Source organism: Dermochelys coriacea, chromosome 8, assembly GCF_009764565.3.
Source record: "Dermochelys coriacea isolate rDerCor1 chromosome 8, rDerCor1.pri.v4, whole genome shotgun sequence".
NCBI classification, from domain to species: Eukaryota; Metazoa; Chordata; order Testudines; family Dermochelyidae; genus Dermochelys; species Dermochelys coriacea.
The window spans coordinates 8,951,625-8,978,175 of NC_050075.1; the positions used below are offsets into that span (position 1 = coordinate 8,951,625).

At 41.7% G+C, this 26,551-nt stretch overlaps 1 protein-coding gene across 2 annotated transcripts in view; it reads left to right on the plus strand.

Annotated features, from left to right (window-relative positions):
- The window catches only part of RASGEF1C (RasGEF domain family member 1C), a 112,302-nt gene extending 94,266 nt beyond the window's left edge, over positions 1-18,036 (plus strand). For both annotated transcript variants that reach the window (XM_038413445.2, XM_038413447.2), the window contains exons 8-14: positions 1,067-1,169; positions 1,276-1,355; positions 2,830-2,925; positions 11,291-11,386; positions 14,810-14,933; positions 16,920-16,992; positions 17,463-18,036. In XM_038413445.2, the coding sequence (XP_038269373.1) occupies positions 1,067-1,169; positions 1,276-1,355; positions 2,830-2,925; positions 11,291-11,386; positions 14,810-14,933; positions 16,920-16,992; positions 17,463-17,487 (597 nt within the window). In that variant the 3' untranslated portion in view covers positions 17,488-18,036. The remainder of the gene's footprint in view (positions 1-1,066; positions 1,170-1,275; positions 1,356-2,829; positions 2,926-11,290; positions 11,387-14,809; positions 14,934-16,919; positions 16,993-17,462) is intronic.
- Positions 18,037-26,551: the final 8,515 nt, after the last annotated feature.

Sequence of the window (26,551 nt, forward strand, 5' to 3'; positions counted from 1 at the left end):
ATATTTAACGTTCATTTAAAGTTTTTTTTATTTTCAATATTATTTAATTTAGATTCTGTAAATGACACAAATGCTTTACCTGTTTTAAAAATGCGGAGGATGTGTCGTGGAGGGAAGGGGAAGGGAACACAGAACCTTTCACCCCAGGGTTGACAGGTTGAGTTGTTGGTGACTCAGCATTGTTACCATCTGCTGACAGTTTGGTGACCTAGTTGAAAAGAATATGGTGATTTCAATCTAGTTACCACTAGACATGGGTCTCTAAACCCACAACCACCATCCAAATTAACTCGGATTGGCACACTAGTGAAAAGTCTCAATAGAAAGGCCAAGCTGAATGACCTGTGGACTCTTGTCTCATCCTTGGATGTAGTTCTTCCAAGTCAGGGCTGAGACAAGTGCTCAGATACTGTGGTGATGAGTGTGATATGAAACCTAGACAGATGAGAGGAAAAACAGAAGGAAAGAAATTAGCAGGCAGAATTTGGGGTAGCTTGCACTGTTCTCATCAGTGCTATTTCATCTGTGGATCACTCCCCACTTCTGTTACTTTTTCATCAGCAGTAAATTTACCTTTAGGATAGGAGAAAGGGTTTTTAAATACATTATGAGACAAAGCTTCCATAGAACAAAGGTGCGGTTGTTGTATGGGGTGAAATCCTGGCCTCACTAAAGTCAATGGCAAAACTCCCATAGATTTCAGTGGAGCCAGGTGTGTAATAATTTTTTTACCTGGTAGCTTTAGAGCTATTTGGACAGCTTGTCCCTGCAGTCAGTAGTCTCTAGAGGCTGGCTTTCTGCTTCAGTGCCAGGTCAATGGTTGAGTGAGCCGTGAAAGGGTTTTGGCCTCATCTGCAATGAAAGCCTTTATTCAGGAGACTGCCACTCACAAATGTCATTAGTCAATCAAACTGCTTATACAAAATTAGTCAATAGCTGGACTTTTTAAAAAAACTCAGCTGATAGAGCTGTAAAGATAGGATTTTCCTGGGTAGGGCACCAAAGCCTGGCATTGCCTATGATTTTGCAAGTGCTCATTATGACTATTTATTTATTTAATCTGCAGCCTGCGAAAAAGAAACAGCGAGCACAAGTCATAGAGTTCTTCATTGATGTTGCCCGAGAGTGCTTTAACATAGGGAATTTTAATTCACTGATGGCAATCATATGTAAGTATGGTAGATGCTTCAAAATAGAATTTTTCTGTTTGGCATAATTTCTGTAAAAAGCACACCTGACTCCTAACTGTTTCCCCCTCTTCTTATTTCCTCCTAGCTGGGATGAACATGAGCCCCGTCTCCAGGTTAAAGAAGACCTGGTCAAAAGTGAAAACAGCCAAATTTTTTATTCTAGAGGTAAAAAAAAAAAGGCTTTATTTGTATTAATCAAATGTATTCAGGTGCACAATACTTAGTAAAGCAGTGGTTCTCAACCAGTGGTCCGAGGCCCTGGGGGGCCGCGAGCAGGTTTCAGGGGTCAGCCAAGCAGGACCAGTGTTAGACTTGCATGGGGCTGAAGCCTGAGCCCTGCGCCCCGTCACCTGGGGCTGAAGCAGAAGCCTGAGCAACTTAGCTTCACAGTGCCCTCTGTGGCATGGGGCCCTGGTTGCTACCTCTTAATGCTGGCTCTGGCTTTTATATGAAGAAAACCAGTTATTGTGGCACAGGTGGGGTGTGGAGTTTTTATAGCATGTTTGGGGGGACCTCTGAAAGAAAAAGGTTGAGAATCCCTAAAGTAGAGGATCTTCATAGACTAGGGTTCAAAGTCTCTCTGGGGAGGCACACATGATCAAGAAGGTGTAAAACAACTATAATGCAGAGAGGAGCTGCAGCACCTGAATTCTGCCTCCACTCACCAGGGCAGATTAGGGTGGCTTGGATGGAATGTGCCAAAAGTGGATGTAATTGGCATGAAATCCTCTATAAAGGATCTTTTCATGAGCCTGATTCTGCTCTCAGTGAAGTCAGTGGCAAAACTCCCACTGCACAATAGTGCCATCGTGCTTTGTGTATGGCACCCAAGCGAACCATTCCACTGTGGAGATGGCGAAAGCAAGGCACACAGGGACACGTAGCTTTTGTGGGGGGCTGTTACAGTGTCATATGGAGACGTGCCAGTGCATTACTGCAGGGATTCACCCTGATGCCAGCCAGATTCAGCCTGATATAAACAGTGCATAATTTTGCGCTACCTATTCAGGAATTCATCATTTTTTTCCATTTGGGAGCAAGAATTTGGCCTGATTTATTGTACTAATTATGTATGGCCTGTATTAATATGTACAATGATGCTGTGATATCTACCCCATATATGCCACCTTGGTCAAATAAAATTGTGCTGATTTTAATGTAAAAATCAAAGATAAAAACAACCACAATCTATACATGTAGATTTCTAGCTGTTTCCATGGCCAGCACTTACGGGGAATTAGGTGGAATTATGTATCTCCTGAGGATATAAGTGTGGCCTCCGCCCAGGACTTTGGAACAACCACAGGAGAGACTGTCCTCAGAGAATCCATCTTGGGTTTTACTCTGAGCCCCTACCGAATGGATTGACTGGATTCGGGGGGTTCATTCAGTGCTAGCTGAGCTCTCCCACACTGCCACATTATGATGATCTCTATTAATCTAAAATCACATCTGGATGTCTTGGTAAATAAGCATTAAGCTACATAAATGTGACAAGAAAATGAAGACAAGTTATCTCTCCCTAGACCGTACATATTCAGATCTCCATTACTGCAACTTGGTTTTAAATTCTGATGAGAAAAAAGAATCCAAGTCCTTTCTGATCAAATACACGGGAATTGTTTTATTTTGCACTTAGCATCAGATGGACCCTACTGGTAATTTTTATAACTACAGAACTGCGTTGCGAGGGGCTGCCCACCGATCCCTCACTGCACACAGCAACAGGGAGAAGGTAGGTCTGTCCCTGTTTTGTTTATTTCTGAATGGATGGGGGATGATTAAAGCTGGTGGTTAATCACTGGAATTCTCAGTGTGCCATTAGGGTGAACCCCACCATCACCACCAGCCTAAGTCTTATGCACAAGTCTTAAATCCCACTTCAAACCTCAAAATAGTACTTAAGTCAGTGGTTTTCAAATTTTTGTACTGATGACCCCTTTCACATAGCAAACCTCTGAGTGTTATACCCCCCCCCATAAATTAAAAACACTTTTTAATATATTTAACACCATTATAAATGCTGGATGCAAAGCGGGGTTTGGAGTGGAGGCTGACAGCTCGTGACCCCCCATATAATAACCTCACAACCCCCTGACCACCAGTTTGAGAACCCCTGACTTAAGTGAACCTGCAGTGTTCCATGTAGCTTTTGCTGCCCCTCCTGCCCAATCATTACATACATTTCCACATCCCTTGAAAATTCACTTAGGGCTTGTCTGCAGAGGGAAACTGACCAGCTTTGAAGCGGTGTTATCTATTCCAGAATAAAGGGCCCAGATGGGGGAGTTATGTCTGTGCAGCTACAGTGCAATAGTTATTCTGCACTAGCTATACCAGTCAGTTTCCCTGTGTAGACAAGCCCGTCTTGAGTAGTGGCTGACTTGAGACGGTGAGCCAAAGGTGCTTCTCCTCAAAGATGAGTGTTAGTGAACAGTAGGTGACCCTGACTTGCTCAAAGCACTGTAGGCAAGTTTGGCACTTACAGCAAACCTGGGGCCTAATTCTACCTTCAGATACCCAGATGCAACTCTGATTTAACGCAGTGACTCCCACTGCACTAAGTGAGAGCTGCCCCTGGGTATCTAAGAGCAGATCTCCTGTGCTGAAAGAAAAAGATGGAAGGTTTCCCTAATTTTAAATCAAACTGAATCAAAGAGAATCCCGCCGAGTTTTTAATGCTCAATGTGCATTTGCCAGAGGAAGATACATTTGAATAACACATTCCTTGTTTGAGTGAATGAAACTTGAAGATAATTAATTATGAGTGTGTTGTTATTTCAGAATTATTTTCTTCTATCATCTCTTTTCAGATATGATTATATCTGTTGTATTTCTCTGATTTTCTTTGTTTTTCCCCATTCACTCTAATTTTTATTTTGTTAAAACAGTTTTTTTTAAATGTTATGATAGCACATTGTTATAAATAGAGAGAAACTCTCTGCGTGCAGCGAAGCAGATGCTGCATTCACAAGCATAATGTGAAATTAAATATTCATTGCTAGAGGAACTGGGCTAGATTCTGATGTCACATCTGTGCAAATCTGATGCAACTGCACTGAAGCCAATGGAGTTGCACAAGATTTACCCTGAAATGAGATCAGAATCTGGTCCACAGGCTGCCATTGTTGTAAGGGAAATATGCAGAGTTGTTCCGAAAAGCAATACCTGGCTGTGGGATGAGCTGATGAATTGGATATTAATGAAGAGTAGAGAAATTCCTTGAACAAGCTCACACATGCTTCATCTAGAACCTGACATTTTGAGATCCTTGTGCAATCTATTCCTCTGCTGACAGTTATATATATTCAAACCTGCTGCTTTACTACTTTACCTTAATTCCTGGGGAAGTTCTCTGCCACATCCCTATCTATGCCTAGTTAAGACCAAGGGCCAGTAGGTTAGTAGATTGATAGGAATCTATTTTACTTGAGGAAAAAACCCACTTTCTATTTTCTTTGTGCACATAACATATTAGCTTAAGAAAGTGTTCAGGCCTAAGGCTCAGTGGCTTATCATTGCTGGGTACATTAAAATCCCAGATATGGCACAGCACATAATTCAGACCCCAGATCTTCCTAATTTCATTGCTTGTTATACGTGAGCTACCTGGTCAAGATATTTTGTTGTATTGTCATTGGATAAAATTCAACAGAATGTGATCGCAGCCCATGGAAAGTGTTATAGGGTTTTCTGTCAGTCTTTTAGTAAAGCTCACCTCTGGGAACCACAGAAACCTATTTGTTTTCAAATTGGACTATTTCGGTAATGTTTTTCTCCCAATCACTTGCAGAATAAGTATGTTTACTGCTACAGGCTGTGTATAGACCCTCTGTTCGGGAGCGGTGGGATACGTTCTGGAGGGCGCTAGATAAACAACATCAATAGCCAAAATGTTCCTAGATAAATAGGTCCAGGCATCAGGGCAGAGGGAGGTTTTGAGGAGGGTTTAAAAAGGAAAGGTTTATGAATTTTGGTGGGCAGTTTGTCCAATGAATAGTGGATGGCATGGGAGAAAGCACAGAGGAACCTGAGGGACAAGTGGACAAGAGAGTGGCATCACTGGGAGAGAGAAGATGGGGAGTTAACAGTTTGATACCTTAGTAGGTCTGATAGACAATGTGGGGCTCACTGGTGAAGGGTCTTAAAGGCAAAGCAACAGAGATTGATGCACTGGAGGAGAAGCCAGTGGAGGGATTCAAAGAGAAGAGTGATGTCTGCTCTGACCATGTCACCTGAGGTTGGACAGGATGAGCTGAGTCCATATACAACCCAATCATCAATAATCCTCTTTTCTCCCTTTTATTGTTTCAGAGTAGCAGCCGTGTTAGTCTGTATTCGCAAAAAGAAAAGGAGTACTTGTGGCACCTTAGAGACTAACAAATTTATTAGAGCATAAGCTTTCGTGAGCTACAGCTCACTTCATCGGATGCATTTGGTGATGAAGTGAGCTGTAGCTCACGAAAGCTTATGCTCTAATAAATTTGTTAGTCTCTAAGGTGCCACAAGTACTCCTTTTCTTTCTCCCTTTTATTGTCACCGATTTCTGCATTATCCACTGCATCTTATTTGCCTTCTTTATACAAATGGTCTCATTGCCTTTTCCAAGATGTGGCCCTACCTAGACACTTTGCATTGGATTAGTTGTCTAAAAAACCATTAATTCTGGGAATGGTTGAACAAATAATAAAATCCCTACAATCTGGACTTCAATTTAAGTGATCTGTTGAGTTTGGGATTTAGTTTGTAGCCTTATTCTTTGCTTAATGTTAAGTGTTGAATGAAAGGTTGACACTAAATCAGAGGGTAGATTTTCAGAGCTGAGCATTTGAGATGAATAACTTAGAACCTTAATTGAATGCCTGATTTGCCTTACAGATACTCGAGGTGTCTAAGCAGGCACATGGGCTGCTCACATTCGAGTGCACACTTGATGTGCCGTGCATTCCAAAAGAGGCCTGGCAAAAAGCAGAAATGGCCACAGAAACCGTGACGTGGGGCAGCAGCTGCTATTGGCGGGCCTGGCTGCTAATTTTTTTCTGTTTCAGCTTTGCAAATGTGAGGCAAAATCCTATCCTTGCAAACCTGCCATGTGGAAACAGCAATAGCAGCTGAGCAGAAGGTCCAGGGCACATTCAGACCATATCTCATGTTAGCCAGTTGTCCAGCTAGCTTGCTAGGGAACGGTAGATAGGAACACTGCCCAGCTACGGTATGAGTGTGGCTGCCTCCTGCACCCTCGTAACACAGAGGCACAAGTTTTTGAGATGAGGTAGGATCTGGGCTGTGCTTACTGTTTTCCCCAGGTCATTGTGCTCTCCGTGTGGTGTGTGCCAAAGATAAATAAAAACACTGTGAAAGGGATAGTGACCAACTGCCTGCTGAGGGAGGCTACCATGGATTCTGCCTTGTTTGGAGTGGTTTCCAATTTTCTGGCATTTTTGCTTGTACCTGCTTTGCAATTAGTGCATGGGATGGCTCTCTAGCGTCTCCCTCTGACGATACCTAGGTGTATGGAATATCTTTGGCTGTTCTGTCTGTTTTAGGTATGTCTCTGGCCCCCAGAACCAGAGTATCTGAGCACCTCACAGCCTTGAATGTATTTCTCCTCATAACGCCCCAGGGAGGCAGGGCAATGCTATTATCCTCATTTTAAGGTGGGGAATGGAGGCACACAAGACTAAGTGACTTGCCCAAGGTCGCACTGGAAGCTTTTGGCGGGACCAAGAACTGAATGTGCAGCTCCCCAAACACCATTGGTGCCATGCTTTTTCTTTTTTTAAGCACTGTATTTTTTTTCTCTTGTCTCCTCCATGTGTGTCAGAAGCTAAGACCATCTCAGTTTGCTGAGCTTTCTGCTTCTTGGCAGCTAGACAGAAGTGAAGCTAGAGGACCCAATGGCCTCCTTGGAGTGAGATGGGATGCAGCTTGGCCATGGTTGGGGGAGGCACTCTACTGCTCAGGGCGTGGACGCTGCCCAGCCTCCAGCCCAGCTAACTAGGACCCTTTGGTGCTAGCACCATCTGGCGTGGTGGCATCACCCCTTACCTTGCTTTCAGGGAGTTCTAGTGTCAGCATTCTGCCTGGCTCTTGTATATGTGTAGTGAGGGAAAGGTGCTTCCTGCACCCTGTTGCTTCCATCCTCTCAGCACACTCATGGAGGCTCAACCTGGAAATTAGCCCAGAGTCTTGTTACATTGACCCAGCTATCTTCTCCCTCCGTAAATGCTTTATTTAGAGTATTTTGTATTTGCTTAGGAATGAGTAGGCTTTAAATAAATGTATGCTAATGCAGCCCTTTGAGCTGTGACATGATACAGTGGCTAATTTCAGAGTTAATAGAAATAAGACCCCCACAGGGCAGAGTGACAGATCACGTGACAATAAAGGGTTTGTATTCTGGGCAGAGTTCAAAGGAGCATGTTTGTGGGAAATTAACTCTGCTTTCATGTATGCAGTCAGCTGACCTGTGTCATCCCCACAGTTAAGTCATTCCACAGGGAATCACCATTTTGCGTTAATGATGTTTGTCTAAGTTGCTTTGAAATGTTGGACTCTGTACAGCGTAAGGCTGTGTACATTGTTGCTATCTGATACCACGGGGAAGTGCTTGTCTGATTTCCTTCACTTGGTTCCTTCTGAAGGAAGCGATTGTCTTTCTCTCTCTGTGGGCGTGTGGGTGGATTGGATGGTTTGGGGGGGAATCAAAAGGGAATGAAATGTGAATTTCTGGCTCTAGCCCAAGTTCTGTGCTAGTTAAGTGGCTGAATAATAGCCCGCCTTACAAATATAACTCTCTAGTGTATTTGCTTTCACTACAGAGATTCTGAAACTAAAACACACAAGGTGATATACTCTTATTGGGGACATTTATTGGGGTTTTTTGGTCTTTGAGCAACCATTAAAATCCTATGTGAAAAGAACTAGTGATCTCAGTCACTTCCAGATGGTGATCTAAGTGACTCACTTCAATTTCTAGTGGACACGTTTCCATATCACAAAAAGACTGCCACAACTGTCATTAAGTGGTAGCCTTAGCAGACTTGCCCTAGACTGAATAAGTCTCTTTCCCTCAGGGCTGCTCCCTGTAGGGAAGGCTTCAGGTTCATTGGCCAGCCTTGGGACCAATCCTAAAAGCACCATTAACTCGCCATTGATTGGCACTTTGTAGGATCAGGCCCAATGTGTTGGAGTTTTCAGTGTGCCCTTTCCCGTACTGTATCCATTCTATGAATCGATATAGTATTGGAGTCGCCAGGGAAACCAATCTGGCCTTCCTTTGGGAGCACTACATTTACATTCAAGAAATCCTCAATAACCTTCACAGAAAGAAACTCACAGGAACGCATCCCTTCAGCAGCTCACTCAATGCAATACCTCAGTTGGACCAGAAAGTGGTTTCTGTTTTTATAACAAGAGCAGCATTCTGGTTTTGGGAGTCCTTGCTTACATTTCCTTTTTAGTATCTATCAAGTGCTTGCACTCCCTATTGGTGCATTGTGAAGGCTATAGACTGAAAAATCACTGGTGACATTCTACCTTAGTTCCACTTCAGATACCACTTCAGCTGCTGTTCAGCATGAGACTGAATAACCTTTACCACTTAACTAAATGGTTCCTTCATTGTCATCAATTCCCATAGCCTTGCATTTCCTCAAAGCTATTGTACTTTCACTTAAGAGATAGTTCAGCTCATTTACTAAGTGGCCAGTAGATCCACTTTGATATTGAAACCCACATGGCGCGTTCTTATGTCCATTCACAGTGATCGAGCCCATATTCAGCTACTTAAATTGCAAATGTGGCAGCTACAAAGAGATGTTCACAAGGTTAGTACTCAAAAAGAAAAGGAGTACTTGTGGCACCTTAGAGACTAACAAATTTATTAGAGCATAAGCTTTCGTGAGCTACAGCTCACTTCATCGGATGCATTACCTCACGAAAGCTTATGCTCTAATAAATTTGTTAGTCTCTAAGGTGCCACAAGTACTCCTTTTCTTTTTGAGAATACAGACTAACACGGCTGCTACTCTGAAACCTAAGGTTAGTACTGACTCACTGGACCAAGCCCTCTGAGTGGCCTTTCCCTAGTATGGTCTGCCCGCACAACAAGGGTGAAGACACAAACTTGAGCTCTGGTTCTGGTGTCCTTGCTGAAAAGATGCTTCGTCACTAGCTGGTCTGCCCCATAGCTCTCAGCATTTGGGTTTGGCCCTTATGTCATGAGAGCTCCTTACCCCACCTTGAGAAAGGCCCACTGCAGTCTATAACCATACCAGGATGCTCAAAGCTTCATACCAGGACCCTATTCCTAAATCCAATTTTAGAATTTGTAATGCCAGATTCTTCTCTAACCTAACTCCAATGAGTTCAGAAGATTTACACTAAAGGAGGAATTAGTTCCCTACTATACAAAATAAAGCTAGATGATAGTGCATCATATTGGTTAGAGGGAAGGCTTTGGATCTGAGTGTGTCTTCCAGTTTGCCCCAATCATCCCCAGTGCTTGTTTTGAGTGCTCAAAGGCCTCTTTGATTAGGTTTCTCTGATCACTACTGACATTTCTTGGTATACCAAACGTTTTTAATTTCAGTATTCCCAAGGATAGTCCTTACTGAGCCTTCGCAGGAGTGTCTCTGACTTTTCATCTTCATTTCCACCAAACCAGAAATAAAATAAATGCCTTTCTTTCTCCAGATCTCTTCACTGCCTCCTTTTTCCACGTGGCCTTGATAAAATTGGTGCTAGACTGGTCCTTTTGCCTTTTAGTCTATAGCTTTTCATACCAGCATCTTGGGATGTATTAGTGTTGCACCCGGGGTCCATGACGTTTTGTGATGCTGACAGATTATGGACTAAACCAGTGGCTCTGAACCTTTCCAGATTACTGTGCCCCTTTCAGGAATCTGATTTTTCTTGTGTACACCAAAGTTTCACCTCACTTGAAAACTACTTATTACAAATTCAGACATAAAAATACAAATGTGTCACAGTACAGTGTTACTGAAAAATTGCTTGCTTTCTCATTTTTACCACAGAATATAAATATTGTACTTACATTTCAGTGTATAGTATACAGAGCAGTATAAACAAGTCATTGTTGGTATGAAAATTTAGTTTGTACTGACTTCACTAGTGCTTTTTATGTAGCCTATTGTAAAACTAGGTAAATATCTAGATGAGTTGATGTACTCTCTGAAGGACCTCTGGGTAGCCCCAGGGGTACACGTCCCCCTAGTTGAGAACCTCTGGTCAAAATACTACTTTTCTCCAATCAGGAGAAGTAAAGTGGAAGCCATAATTTTGCTGGTTGTGGATCACATCCTCAGCCAGTGTAAATCCACATTACTCCATTGTAAATCAGTGGAGTAATAATGATCTAGGCCGTCTGAAGACTTGGCCTTTTGTCATTAGTGGCAAAGCATTATACCAAAGGTTCAGTGTAAATCACTCTGTGTCATCTGAGTCATAAGAACTTCTGCTTTTCAGATAAGAGTTTTGGCCCCTTTCCGGTTTATCTATACAAGAACATGGCACTCTTACTCTGAAATAAGAGTGTCCGCACATGGAATTATTCAGGAGAATAAATCCATGCAGAGACACACCCTGAGTCACAAGATTTCATTATTCCATGCTTGTTTATTTTGGTGTGATTGTTAGCTGTTCACCTAACTGTGTCTGTAGCAAGGGTTCTCCCTCCTCATTGTATTCTTTGGCTCCTGGCTCCTGGCTATCTTTAAATTGTTGTTGGTGAATCCATTGGCTTATAAAACAACTCTGTAGACAAAAGAGTCTTGTCTTGCTCAGGAAAGTGATGCCACTGAAATATGAAGAAGGAATCGGAGAGTAGTTGTAATTATTGCTTCATTTTTTGCCCATAGTGCCCACAGAATGTTCATTTCAATGGTGCAGCCATCCCCCAGATCATTGAAAATACCTTTGTACCCTCCTTCCCTGGTGCTTGTCTATCATTGTATTGCTTTATAATAGAACAATACATTGGGAAGTTAATCTTTTTTTTTTCCTTCTGACTGAACTTTTCTTTCCTGCAGTGAAAATACGGAGCCATAAAGATAATAGTTGTGTCATTCCCTTCACAGATTGTGATCCCTTTCTTCAGCCTATTGATCAAAGACATTTACTTTTTGAATGAAGGATGTGCTAATCGCCTTCCGAATGGGCACGTCAACTTTGAAGTAAGATCTGCAAATGTCTTTATCTACTCCATCCTGATAGTACTATCTGAGACCATTTGCACACATTTCAGTGCAGTCCGACAAAAGACTAGATCCTACAAAAGGGATGACCTTGTGTGACCTTCCTTGAAGGGCAAACCAATCCCAGGATTCCCTTAAAAAGAATTCATATATAGAGAGAAAAACATTCCATTCAGAGATAAAAAAACCAAAACAAGGAGTTTCTAATGCTGAATGAGTGGCAGATCCTAACTTGAGTCCTGTGGGTTAGCTGGTATAAATACAGTTTCAGCAGCATCAATGATTATACAAACAGTTGGAAGGAAAGGGGAATTTTTCAAAGACAAAGGAGAAATATATTTACCATGTATCCATAGGTAAGCAAGTCAGTGTTCAGTACCTGATACTTTTGTGTACAAGGACAGTAGCGTTTTCTCATTTTGTAGGTTAAGAAAATAGGGAGGTTTGCCAAAGCAGGCTTTTTAACAGCGTGGCTTGCCCATTTAAGAGATAGAGGCCAGGGGCCATTAGTTATGAAGTAGGCACACCTATGCAGGGATCAATCTGTGTTTAAGAAGAGAAAACCAGAGGAAGCTGGGGCCAAGAGTGCACAAGATCTGCTGTGAGCAGGAATCTCCCGCAGGGCACCCTGGACCAGGGGGCAGGGTTTGGACTTGGAAACCAGAGCCGGAGGGCTGAAGAAGGTTGAGAGCCAGGGAGAACAGACTCCAAGGGTGTAAGAAGGAGAAGACTCCAGCCAGGTAGGGCCTGGGAGTGGCCTGCCAAAGCAGGAGAGGCTCCTGATTCAGGTTACCAACCCTCTAGGATTGTCCTGGAGTCTTCAGGAATTAAAGATGAATCTTTAATTAAAGATTATATCATGTGATGAAACCTCCAGGAATACATCCAACCAAAATCGGCAACCCTACCCCTGGTAGGAAGACCTGGGAGTCGGAAGAAATTTTATGTGTACCTCTAGCCTGCCTCTTGTATAATAAAAAGCCCTACCCTTAGACGCCAATGAGCTGCAGTAGTCAGGGGGAGGGAGAGTCTCTCTCTCTCTCTCTCTCTCTCTCTCTCTCTCGTTGGCACACACGTATACTCAGCCTCTCCCCCCCCCCCGATGATGACCACGCAGGCAGGCGTGCCCCGACCCACCCCCGTCTCTGAGGCTGCTCCAGGCATGCTGGAACTGACGTGCTGCCCAGGCTATTGGGGAAGAGGCACATGTCCCCCGGCAGATTATTTTTTTCATTTTTCTGCATGGGGGGCACAGAAAAATGTGGGCCATATGAATTCTGCACCCTCACACCAGTGCAGAAAATTCCCCCAGGAGTAAACTTTTGTGTGTGTGGACTTTTGTTGGACTTTAACTTGGGATCTGAAGTTTTATTCTGAGTTTATTTTATGTTAATAAACCCAGACCCAAGGAGGGGTGGCTTTGCCACAAAAAGCCTGTGTGGAGTGTATTTAAGGAGTCTTCTGAAGAGGGGGAAACTGAGGCAGGGGCCTACAATGCAACCTCAGGCCACAAGGGGCTGCTTGGGAGGTGGCATACCCTGTCAACCAATTGCAAACATTATGTAAATATTAGAATACAACTATATAAGGCCTCATCTGTACAGTCACCATGTTCATCAGGTAAATCACACACGTTTGGCCTGGGAGTTAAAACTCATGATCTTCTGCTTGGAAGCCTTTACTGATTACACAAAAGGAGAATTTGCATTAACCACCATTATACACAGTAGAAAGATGTGTCCTCGCCGTAGGCCTGACACTAGATGGTAATAGTCACAAATAGTTAACTTGAGAGACAGGGTGAGGTAATAAGGAACTCCCAGCATCACAGCTAAAAACAAAGTGGACTAGATTGTTCAGCACAAGTAGTTAGCACATATTGTAAGGGACCATTTAAGCTAGAATAGCCCATAACTTCTCTACAGTCATAAAACAAGAAGAGGGGGTTAGTTGTAGTGAGCCATAAATCCAGTGTCTCTGGACAGTCCATTTTGCTATAACACTGAGTTCCTTTCCCAGACTTGGAGAAGCGCTCTGTTTGGCTTGACAGCTTGTATTTCCCACCAACAGAAGTTGGTCCAGTAAAATATATTACCTCACCCACCTTGTCTCTCTAGATCATGGGACCAGCACAGCTACAACTAGACTGCATATAAATAATTGAGTAATTCTGAGTCCATACACTAGAGGGTGGTGTTGCACTAATGTGACAGGATGCTGAATGCAATGTACATGCATTCCACTTTTTAATATTGCGTTATGCATCACCCCTTCTGTATCCTTGAGCTTCTGTGAAAATGCAGAGATGAAGCAGCTTCTGTACAATTGCCCTTGTATAAATAAGAAGAAAATTTGCTCCATCAGCTCTCAGGTGCTTTCTGAATCTCATCTGAAAACATCTTTTCTCTTTTGCTTGCTATTCTCAGTTTCTGCCTCCCTTAGAGGCATTGTGGCAGAAGGCTTTCACCACACAGTGAGGCAAGCCTGTTGCTTGTGAGTGGTGCTTAAGGTGTTGTAAGTTAGATGACCTCTTACAGTCAGGCTCTATCTTCACTACAAGCTTAGTGATGTGATCCCCTGCTCGCAAACACATACTCACAGTAGCTTCTGAGAGCTAGCACAAGTATAAAGAGTAGCGTAGCCGTGGTAGCATGGCTAAGCTGTTCTGAGTACATACCCACCGTTTTCAGAAGAGTTTGTACTTGACACAGCTAGGCCATGCCACTCCTGCCACTGCCCATGCCTTTGCAGTTACGCTAGTTCTCATCGAGCATCTGCAAGGAGGTGAATGCAAGCAGGGGAATTACACTCCTAGCTTGCAATGTAGATGCAGCTTAACTCAGAACACCAAAGGCATCCTTGGGCCTTGGTAGAACAGGTGTAAGTATTGGAAAGGGTGCCTGTGCTAGTCTGGGAGGTCTAATTTACATCAATTTACACACGCCATTTTTGATCCAGTGCATTTGTCGTTTCTATCATATATTGCATGAAACCTTATATGATATATTCCTGTAAAGCATTTTGTACAAAGCAGTATTCTAAACTCTGAGATATAATAAACTTGGGACTCATCCCAGAATGGCACTGGGTTTTATGCCATCTATTCTGGAGCAAACCTTATGTATGGAAACTGTAAATTGTTTATTTCTACTTGAGAGTAGACCAGGATTTTATGTGAACATGGAATGTAGGATACCCCAGCCCTGCTTCTTCCCCTTTCAGCACAGTATGGAAACCAAGGAGAAGTCTTATTGAGAAAATGCTCCCTTCTGAATTTCATGGAGTTCGTTTGCAAATGCATATCCGTGCAGTTTGCGTTAGGAAATCTGCAGCCTCTGCCCAGATGTGATCCTTTCGGCAATATGATGTTCTTGTGCTAAATGGACTTTATAATATTTGCAGAAATTCCTGGAACTGGCTAAACAAGTAGGCGAGTTTATAACATGGAAGCAAGTGGAATGCCCATTTGAACAAGACCATAACATCATCCACTACTTGCATACAGCTCCCATCTTTACTGAAGATGGTAAGAAATCCATATATATTTTTAACCATTCAAAATAATATAAATGTGACTGTCTCTCCATCACCACTGATAAAACCCTTATCTGTGCTCTGGTGATCTCTCACTTTGACCACTACACTACAAGCTGCTCCTTTCTAGCCTCTTAACTTTCTCCTCACCACTCTATCCAGCATGCTACTGCGAGAGTGACCTTCTGGCCCACTAAGTCATTGTTGTACCACTTTTCCACCATGTCTCCGCCTGCAGTATGTTACTGCTTCTCAACCAAGGAATGAGGCCGAGCAGTCACATCAGGAACTATCATGAATGTCAATCATCCTCTAGCCAAAAGCAGGTCTGGGACTGAAGTCAGGGCTACCTTTCCCTACCAATCAACAATTTCAGCTCTCCAATCAGAAGTTCTCCAGAGCCCCAGGCTGTGAGAGTCCAACTCACGTCCTTTGCTCCAATGAGGAAACACTTTATTTTATTTTGGTTTTAAGTATTTTAAGACAAATCTTCCATAGTAATTACTCTAAAATATGATCAAATTCCTGTTCCAAAATTAGTCCCTGTCCCATCTCTCTTCCTCATCTCCTCTCTTATCCCCTCCATTTTGGAATCTAGGTTGTCTCACTGCTTCATTTCATATGGAATTATTTCATTCTCATCCTGTTACATCATGTCAGACATATCAAGTGACAGCAGCTACATTCCCATAAGCTAGGCTGCATTTGGGTTTATTTTTCCTTTTGATTCTATGGGCAGTTTTCTACAACCATCCCAGTTAATCACACCAGATAGTTGTTACTTCATAGGCCACATCAGAAGTCAAAATACAGCTAGGAAAATTAAGCTCCAATCCCATGAGGAATGACTGCCAAAAAGGAATAATTAAAGCAATATGTATGGCAAGGAGAGGGAATGGGGGCTTCAGGTGGTTCTTAGGGTACTATGTGTCGGGGGTTGTAGATATCTCAAAAAGGCTGTTTTAAGGCTGCATGGTGATCTCAACTCCCTAATTGCTTGCAGACCCTCTCCCCCACATAAAGGGTCATATTCATGCCGGCTTCATGAGATGCCCTCAGTAGAAGCCAGGCTACAGCTGGACTCCCTGACTGCCAAAGGTAAAGTGCGGTGCAGAAAGACCCGCCATGAGTAAAAGAGAGCGCTGACCGGTCAAATAAAACAAATAAGCTCTCCGTGCCACAATACAGAGTAATAGTGGGCTAACTCTTGAATATTAAAACATTTATTGAATTATATCACAGAATAAAATACAAAGGTGACTGTGGCATTACAGAATAAAGCATAACTAAACAGTGTAATGCAAAAGTGTCCATGAATACAAATTATGACCTACTTATAAAAGTCCATAAAGCAAGCTAGATGGTAATGCACTAACAGCTCACGCAGATGGAATCTTTAATGCATATCCTTATTTTTGCACTATAAAATGCATCCTGTAGTTCAGGGTTCTTCAAAAAAGGTTTGTAAACGTAGACCAGTTTATACGATTATATATGTCATGAGGGTGTCATTTCTGCATTGCGTTTTCTCGCTCTGGCTGCTGTACGTTCATTCTTACCTAGTGTGCTATTTGTTTAACATGCCTTGTCTCTTAAGGAATGTGAAGAGGTGACAGATGAAAATGGGGGGAGGGGGAGGAATTAAATTCAGTGTTAAATTATGTGAACTTAATTTAATGTAGAAGATTGGGGACTTGTCTCTTCAGCTGTCAATCCTTGATTTTTTTACTTTTTGATAAAGCATTGGGGGCAGGTTTTCAAAGGCACAAATGGGATTTTGGCACCCAGGGCTTTCGGTGAGAGTTAGGCACTTAACCATCCTTGATTTTTAAAGACATTCTGCTTATTGTGTGGTGCAATAGTGACAACAGATGAGGAAGATAATGTGTGCCAGCAAACTCGCAGTGAATGACTGTAGTTTGGGGAAGTAAAGGGATTTGGGGTTCCTGATGATATTTGAATAACAATTTTTTATTAGGTTTGTATCTGGCTTCCTATGAAAGTGAAAGCCCGGAGAACCAAATTGAAAAAGAGAGATGGAAATCCTTAAGGTAGGAGTTCATTTTATAAAACCATAATTACAATACATGCACTACATTGATAGTCAAGAATTAAACTTGACTGAAGTTTGAAAATTTCTTAATAGAATTGGCATCAAATATGTGTCTTGTTGATTGTGCTGAAGGTGTTCTCATCTTAAGGCTCTAGTCTGCAAAGCTGTAACTGGACTGATAAAATAACAGTCCTAATATAAATTATACATTGTAAATAAAAAGGGCCCAGGTCTTATTTAGACTGCTCTGGCTGTGTAAAGGTGCCTGGGAGTGGATGTAAAACACTTCCAGAGTGTCATTTATATCCACCTTAAGGCTCCTTCATACTGCCAGACCAATATAAACAGGCTTTAGTGTAAATGAAAATAAAGTTTCACAGATAATTCTGAATGAGCCAAAACCAAAAAGCACTAATTATGCATACTTCTTTGTTTCATCTTCATTATTGTAATGTTTCATATTTGCAGGTCTACTATTTTAGGAAAGACTTGAAGACTCAGATTATTGCAGTACGGCAAGAAAAAAATCAGCAAAAATATTTTGCACTACTGATTCCAAAGATGCCTATTTGGGATTTAGTTTTTATTTTTCTTCCTTTTTATTTTTGGACTGCTTAATGTGATGAACTGGATTCATCCATTGAAATTAACAGAATTGACTTACCATATGCACAGTTATGCTTTTCTAATAACTCAAGAGAGGAAGGACAACAGATAATTTGTGGCCATCCCAAAACTATGTCAGTATCACTGTAACCTTGTCTCAGAAGGAAACAAAACAAGAGCAAGGAGAGTCATGGTGCTGCAACAGAGAATGGTTGTCACTGGAAAACTAAAGACGCAGCGTGCACATTTCAGAAGCAGGTGCTTAAAACAGCAGTGCCCTAAATCCTTTCTGAGTATTGTAAAATCAAATTTTGTCAAATGCAACAGCAATCTGGTTAATTGCTAAGGAAGGAAAGAAGGATTTTACTTTACATCAGCAGCCTCCTGCCTTGTTGAACAATGCACTGATTTCAGCAAAGATAAGCTGCCCATGGATTAAAAACTCATGTAAACCACATCAGCATGAAAAGTCATGCAAACCCCATGAATTTTTACATAGAATGATTTGAACTGTGAACATTAGTCATTTCTTCTTTCTCCAGTTGTTCTTGCCTTTCTTACTGTGAATCTTGGCAGACTTCTCTGGGGCGTGAACTGAAGATGAGACAAAATACAGATGTCCTGCTTACACTGAAAGCTGTGGGAAGCAAATGGCTTCGAGTCCTACTTACCTCTGTTTAAAGTATGTAATCTATTCCCTAATTCTGTTGATGCTGAGAGGGTTGTTTTTAAGGCGCCTTACCTTATTGGCAGGTAATAGAAGGTGATTGTGTGAGGAAACTCATTGGGTTTGTTCGGTCTCCTCACTTTTTAGCTTTGGTTCCAGTGCAACATGATACTGGGACACAGGGAGTGGAACAGGGCAGGGGAGGAAGAGCAGCCTAGATTTGTGGACTCAACAGTGCATTTGAGAGATGAAGAGGTTTCCCTCTGTGTGCCAATGCACTAGAGTAAAGACTTGGCAACACACCATTTTTATTCTGACTTTTTATGTGCTGGACTGTGCTCACCACTTCCATTCCATGGAGATGTTTGCTTTTCGGAGTGGGGGCCGCATCTGCCTTTGTGTTCGCAGAAATCAAGGTGCTACTGTAATATAAACATGAAATGACTGCAAATGAATTGGGCTTATACCAGGTGCAAACCAGAACTCTAAAACTAGAGCAAAGCTAACTAGAGGACTTTACCTATTTCACTTCCATGTGCAGTCCCATGGTACTGTTTGTGAGCATAAGGACATAAAGATAGGCAGGGGTCAGGTTTGAAAAAAAAGAACCACACAAAAGCATAACAGAAATAAAAAATGCCACATGCTACTGAACTCCTCCTTTGATTACAGGCTCAGTGTTGGCATTTTAGCTGTCCCAGTCTGTTTTTCTGACCAACATAAAGAATTCAAGGAGTACTTGTGGCACCTTAGAGACTAACAAATTTATTAGAGCATAAGCTTTCGTGAGCTACAGCTCACTTCATCGGATGCATTTGGTGTTTTTTTTTCCCACCAAATGCATCCGATGAAGTGAGCTGTAGCTCACGAAAGCTTATGCTCTAATAAATTTGTTAGTCTCTAAGGTGCCACAAGTACTCCTTTTCTTTTTGCGAATACAGACTAACACGGCTGCTACTCTGAAACCTGTCATAAAGAATTCAGTTCTACACTGAAGTCAATGGTAACTTTCCCCCAGTAAAGAGCGAAGAATCATATGCATAACTTATCAGAACTGCTGCTGGATTTAAAAAAAAAACAAAACAAGGCTCATGAGAAACTTGGCTGTGTCTGTGTATGGCTTTAGCCAGAAAAGTTATAGCCATCACTTCCCACTGCTGTCCTCGCCATAGTAACCTGTACCTGTGTGTGTTGCAAGGTCCTCCCTCATTGGCCTCCCCTTGAAGGCATTCAGAAGCTTCATCTGGTATAGGGTGCGACTGCCTGTTTGAATTGTTATCCATAGGTTATATATTGCACTTATTCCCGTAATGCTACACTGGCTTCTGGGGTGCAATTCAGGCTGTTGATTTTGATCGATTAAAGGCCTGTAGGATATTGGTCATGGCCACCTGAGAGACCACCACTCTCCTGTGCTCTGTCATGAGGTTTGACGTCAGCTGGGCTACTTTTCTAATAGTTTCTGGATCTAAATACGTAGGGCTAGAGGCAGGACATTCTCAGTGGAGGGACCATGGTTCTCCCTTTCCTTTTTGTCTGTCAGAGATTGAGTTTGCTGTAGAGTTCCTCTGTTTACTCAAGCTTTTGCCCAAAGCGGCTAATTGCAGGGAGGATGCAGAATCATTTCAGCCTGGGAACCAGTATTATTTTGATGCAGTTAATAGTTTTTTTTGTATGTGAGTGTAAAAATAGTCAATAAGTGTATTTTACAAACCAAAATTTAGAAATGACAGCTACTGAAATTGAACCATTTCCAAAATGATATTAGAAACCTGTTAAATTCCAACCAAATCCAGGGCAATATTCATAGACATATTCGTAACAATTCTAAGGCTTATGTGTATTCTCTGAATGGTCATTTTCTTTACTGTATATATCTTTATACCAGGCATATTATCACTTCATTGTGCTAATGGTCTCCTTTTATTGTCTGGAACTGCAGCATCGCTCGATCTGCTTTTTAAAGTGGAAATTTTATTCATTCTTTAACAATCAGAAGGAGGCTAGGATAGCTGAGATTCTATCCCTCCAAACATATGAACTAAAAATATTATTTTTCTAATAATAATAATAATAATTAATAATACTTAGCATTCCTATGAAACATTTCAAGAACTTAAAGAACTTTCCAAACCCTATTGAATTAAGTCTCAGGAGATCCTTGTGGGGATCAATGGTTGGGTCAAAACTTTCAAACCTGGTGATTAAAGTTAGGCACCTAAGGGCCAGATCTACAAAGGTATTTAGGCACCTAAAGATGCAATTGGATGGCTAGTGGTATTTTCTAAAGAACCAAGCTGCCTAAATCCCATTTAAATTAATTGGAGTTAGGTGCTGAGGGGATTTTGAAAATCCATTTGGCGCCTAATTGTATCTTTAGGCATCTAAATACCTTTAAAAACCTTGCCCCTAAATCCATATGGAGGCACCTGTTTAAGTGGTCTGTTTTGCACAGATGCTGAGCATCCAAAGTTCCCACTGACTTGAGTGAACATTGAGGACAAGCCATGCTTCACATGAGGCTTTGAGCACTTTGTAAAAGTTGGCTGTCAAGGTCTGAGCCTGAGAGAGACTGACTGCTTCCTGCAAGGTCACTTGAGTGGGAGGTGAGGGCACTCAGCAGCCTGCAGGCTTTAAAAATCCTGCCCTGCCCTCATTGACATGAATGGCAAAACTCCCACTGGATTCAGCAGGAGCAGGGGCAGGCCCTAAATTTGTCAATTACATCTGTGATTTATGCATGGCCCAACCAAGAAATAAATTCCCATAATAGATGAGAGCATGATGGCCTTGCTTCACTCACGTGTTTAATAAGTAAGGGGACAATAGCAACAGAAGATTCCATTAACAGTTTGGGGGTGGATGTTTCCCTAAAGTTTTTTAATAATTTTATATCAGCAATAAAATAATAAAAAATAATCTCCAATAGTTTCCCATTACTGACAGGTGAAGAACTCTTCAGAATTACAAGAAAGTGAGCTAGTAGCACCAGGCACTGAGGTGTTATAAAGCATAGAGACTTCTAGACAACTCACTTATAGTAACTCTTATGGCTTTCTAATTCCATTATTTTCAATGGATTTGCATTTGGGAAAACTGCTTATGCAGATTTAAAAATTTTATTAAGATGATGTTTTAAAAAAAAGTGAACGGTACAGAATTTAAGTACAGAAGTTTCTGTTTATCAGGGAATAACATACAGATTATCAAGGGGTGCGAAGTTCGGTTTAAGATTGGGTGGCATAAAGAATACATAATCTGCAGTATTCCCGCCTGGGGGTAAAAGGTTGATGGGTCAAAGTACAGACATTAAGCTTTGAGGGTATGTTGTTCATATAATGGCTATGTTCAGGTGTGGCATATACGATGATGAGGATGGATTGACCCTTGTTTGGTGAGATTTAATGTTCAGTGAGTTTATGGTTCCGGTTCATGGGGTCGCTGCTCACCCGAGCCCTGCCTGCTCCTTCCCCTCCCCCCCCCCCGCAAGGCTAGGCTCGCATTATTCAGCTGGCAAGAGCAAATGGGACAAGTGCCCACTTTTGTCAAAAAAAAAAAAAAAGTCAGGACAGCTGGAACAGGGTTTAAAAAAGGGACTGTCCCAGCCAAAAGGGGATGTATGGTCACCCTAAGTAATAGGCCAGACCAATTAAAACTCCTGGGACTTTTCTTGTTGTCTGTCTGCTCCTCTCAGCTATGATTTCTGTTTGAGACTGACTTACTCCCATCTGTGCTCCCTTTCTGCCATTGTGGGCAGACTCAGATTGTTGCCCTGCAAATTGAAGAAATATGGGTGACCCTAGAAAAGCTGCTAACTTCCTCCTGGATGTCTATGCCTCTGTTGAGGAGGGCTTCTGCCTAAGAAGCAGCTCTTCCAAAACTTCAGTAGACATTTCATGTCCTCCTGTGACATATGCAGGCTCTGTAATCATACCCTAGTGTCCATGGCCCAGAAGACCCAGGGGTAGGTCTCCCTTCAGAGCATCACCTGCTATATCAAACAGCCAGCTCAGCTACTGGTGCAGCAGCAGGAAATCTTCCTTCTTCTGTGAAGCTCCCAGGCCTTGCTGAAGGGGGCAAGACTCTGGATTCACACACACAAACATCCTGTATCAAATATTTGAACTAGCCAACCTCCCTTCAAGGCACTGTGGGCTGCCATCTAAACCCAGTTCACTACAGAAAGTACTGGAGCACTGGTACTTTCCAGACAGCTGTAACCCTATCAGGAATCTGTATCTGACCAATACTATGTCACTCCTATAATGAGCACCTTTTAACATTCCTGTTTTCCTGGAATGACTAACCGGATAATGGCTCTCTGGAGTTTGATGTACACCCATGGAGGTGTAGCCTGGGTAGCTGACGAATACGGGCTCCTATGTGTTTTCATAGCAGACCAAGCCTGGTTAAAGTTTACAGTATGCTTTTCTCTCAGATTTCTATGGCCTGTATCTGGCAATAGGATGTATTGGATCTTGTACTGGGATGAATTGTTACAGTTCAGTATTTCTTTACTTATCCCATTAACTTTTCACACTCAGTGAAAGGGACAAGCTCACTGCTATTAAATTAAAGGAAGCTTTTAAAGATATGATTCTCACACATGTGCAATTAGTAACTTCCCCGAGGAGGCAGTCTGTAAAAAAAGAGTGAAACTGCTGGTGTAAAAATTATGGAAAATAAATCGGCGTCAGAACACTGGGATGTATGCCGTGAATCTTAAAAAGTATGAGTATTCAATTTGCATAGGACAGAAATCTGATTTAAGAGTTATTATACTTTTAGCAAGTTTTATGAAATGTGACAGCATCTGCTACTGCTGGCTCCTAAATGGACTCAAAAGCATTGCTCTACATTCCAATTGTCTACCAAATTTTACCAGTGGTGTTATCAAAACTCTGTTTTTACCCCTCTGCTATACAACTCCCTGCGCAACTATGCTTAGAAAACTGGACACTATGCTGTGATAGATATTTTTATAAAGCAAGAACCAAACTGGGCATTGAAAGAAATATGGTATTAAAGATGCAAGTGTCTCCTGATCACCAGAGCACGGGTACTGAGTAGCTGTGTTTTTTCCTGCCACTTGTTTCTTTGTTTTTTGTTGGTGTTTTTTTTAAACCCAAGTTCCTCCATATTCAGGTCAAATAGGTATCCCTGTAACACCCTTTGTCAAATAGGAGTTCTTCATTAATATTGACACTATATTAACTGCATAGGCAGGCAACAGGAAGGTTACTTGAAAATGGCTATTATGATTTTGTGACTGTACATAGACCTTACATAATTTTGATGGCAATGTGCATACTATACCTTGCGTAAACACTGCAAAAATAGCATGGTCATCAGTACGCTTTAGAGCTGTTTGTGGAAAATGTCTTAACCTGCATTCATGATTATTGTATCCACCCCACTCCGATGCCTTTTTATACAGCTGTGGTGACCCCTTTTGTCAGTCATGTTCAAACTAATTTACCTATGTATAGAATTTATATATTACAAACCTAATTTATACTGTGTTTTAACAGTTTGCCTGAACTGTCTCTGGTTTCTAAATTTTGTAATGTGAGTGTCGAATAAAAAAAATCTATTAAATGTTTTTGGTCCAGCTGTTTAGTTTTTTATGCATATGCAATTTTATTCTTGGAGGAGACTTAAATAACTGGATAATCAGAACTGACAGCAAATTCTTGCTACTTCTAAAGTCCCTCTAAAAAAAGACAGACAAACCTGATTGCACCAGGCAGTTTTCAAATAAACAGATACATTGAGAAATGCCTTGTAATTTCTGCAGTTTTTCTGGGGTTTCCACTTCACTGTTTTATTTTTTCCTATGTAGTTATGAGATTGCACTGCACTGTACATCACAATAAAAGCAAAACACTGATTGTCTTGATTACTAGTTATCAGATCTTAAGAAAATGTTGCTACAAACATGAATCCCAGACCCACAACAACTTCTGACTCACAGGTGGTATGAAGGTTGAAGATTTTACAGTCATTTAATATACAATTCCTTCATACGACCATGTTTCATTATATTATTATTTGCATTTCAGTAGTACTAATTGAAATGCTTACTATGTGGTAAGCATTCATAGTAAGTCAGCCCTGAAGAAGCAAAGTGATGTGCCCAGTCGCACAGACAGTCAGTGGCATAGAAGTCCAGTCGCCTGTCCCATCCTATGTCCTATCCACTGAATCACACTGCCTCTCTAATTGTACTACTTTTACTTAACATGCAAGCTGATCCTGCATTGCTTTTACTCATGTGAGTAGTCCTTACCCATTGAATCACTGACTTCAAATCTTGCAAATCCTTATTCACACAAGTGACCCTTGCTTGTGTGAACGGTGCCATTTTTTTCTATTGAGTAGTTCTGACTCATGTGAAAAGTCCCACTGTCTTCAGCTATATTACTCTAGTGAGTGAGGTTTTGCAGGCTATGAGACATAGACAGTAGCAAAAGAACTAGTGATTGCAGAGGGAGATGAGAGAACAAATAACACGAGAGCTGTGTAGTCATGTTGTTACTAGAAGATAGTACACTGAGCGGTATAAGAACCTATATAGAATAGAAAAGGGGTGGCAGTGGCAGTCCCACTGCCCTCCAACCTGCCCCTTTTGGGGATGCTAGATAACACTGCCACCATCTCTCTCCCCCTTCCACAGTCTATCCCGTAGCATTACCCTTCCCCAACTTGCCAAGATTAGAACTCCTCTGCTTTTATTTCTTCATGGTTAGCTAACAGCCTCCTCAAAAAAAGCCATTTGTAGATGGGCTATTTCCACCTTTGATACATAATTCTGCCTGCATTGTCATGTCACCTGTCACATTGCATGAAAATACGCTCACAGATTTTATTCTCTATATACGACACTCCTAGAATACCAGCAGCCTGATTCCCATTACTGCTGTGCCACCACTGCCACCTGCTGAACAGAAAGGAAAACTAAATAGTAATCATCAAAACAAATGTGATTTTTGTTCCCCTTATTGTTAATACTACGATCCTTTTTTAACTGATGTAACAGTTTGTGTGCAAGCATTTTGTTCTGCATACCGCACACACAGGTGCGATGTTTGAAGTACTCCTCTCAAATTTGTTGCTTTATCCAATTAAATGAGTGGCTACATTTTTGATATTAACAATCATATGTACAGAAACCCACTCATGAGGCAGCATAAGAGAGCCTAGTAAAGTGAGCTGCAGGAGAGGCACTGGCAGAGGCAGGAAGAGAATTCAGATACCTATCCATTTTCTTCTGCAGCACCCATACATGTGAACTAGTCTGTAATGCCACTACATTCTCCTCTTCCCAAGCTCGAGGGTCCTCGAGACCCACTGAAAGAAGATACTCATGAGAAATTGTCAATGGCATTGGCTAGGTAGCAGGCCAATTGCAACTGAAAAAAAAGTTGTTGTGCTTTATCTTTCTTCCTCGCCCTTCTCCTTCTAACAGGTTTCAGAGTAGCAGCCATGTTAGTCTGTATTTGCAAAAAGAAAAGGAGTACTTGTGGCACCTTAGATACTAACAAATTTATTTGAGCATAAGCTTTCGTGAGCTACAGCTCACTTCATCGGATGCATTTGGGGGGAAAAAAAACACCAAATGCATCCGATGAAGTGAGCTGTAGCTCACGAAAGCTTATGCTCTAATAAATTTGTTAGTCTCTAGGGTGCCACAAGTACTCCTTTTCTTCTCCTTCTAGTGCTTGTTTTCTGAGATTGAGAGCTCCTGGGGGCAGGGATTGTCATCATATGTTTGGAAAGCTCTTAAAATATTGTAGATGCCATTGTAATGGTAATAAATACTAATAATTAATCCTCCAACCCCCTAGACGTTAGTTCCTCTTCATATTGAAGAACAAGAGGAGAAATGAGATTTTCAGTGTGATGGGATCCATGTTTAAAGCCTTACCTCCAAGAAATCTTCCTCCAGGGAAATCTTAATCTTAATGAAACAGTTCGCACAAAGCTAAAATGCCATGCTTGTCCACAATATGTGCATGACTATTCGCTAGTACCTGGCAGGAGTAAAAGTGAAATTGTGCACCTACACTAAAGTCATGTTTCACTTTAGGCATACAGTCAGTTATAATAAAAGCCATGCTACACCTTAGCTGTTCAGTACTAGTTTGGGAAGGTGTTGCTCCGGGGAAGCAAATCCCAGAGTATGCATCAGAGTCTTGCCAGCCCTGCTATGCCAAGGATGACATCTCCACAGAGTGCTCTGTGGACAAGTCACTAGGAAGGAAATCCCAAATATATCCACTTT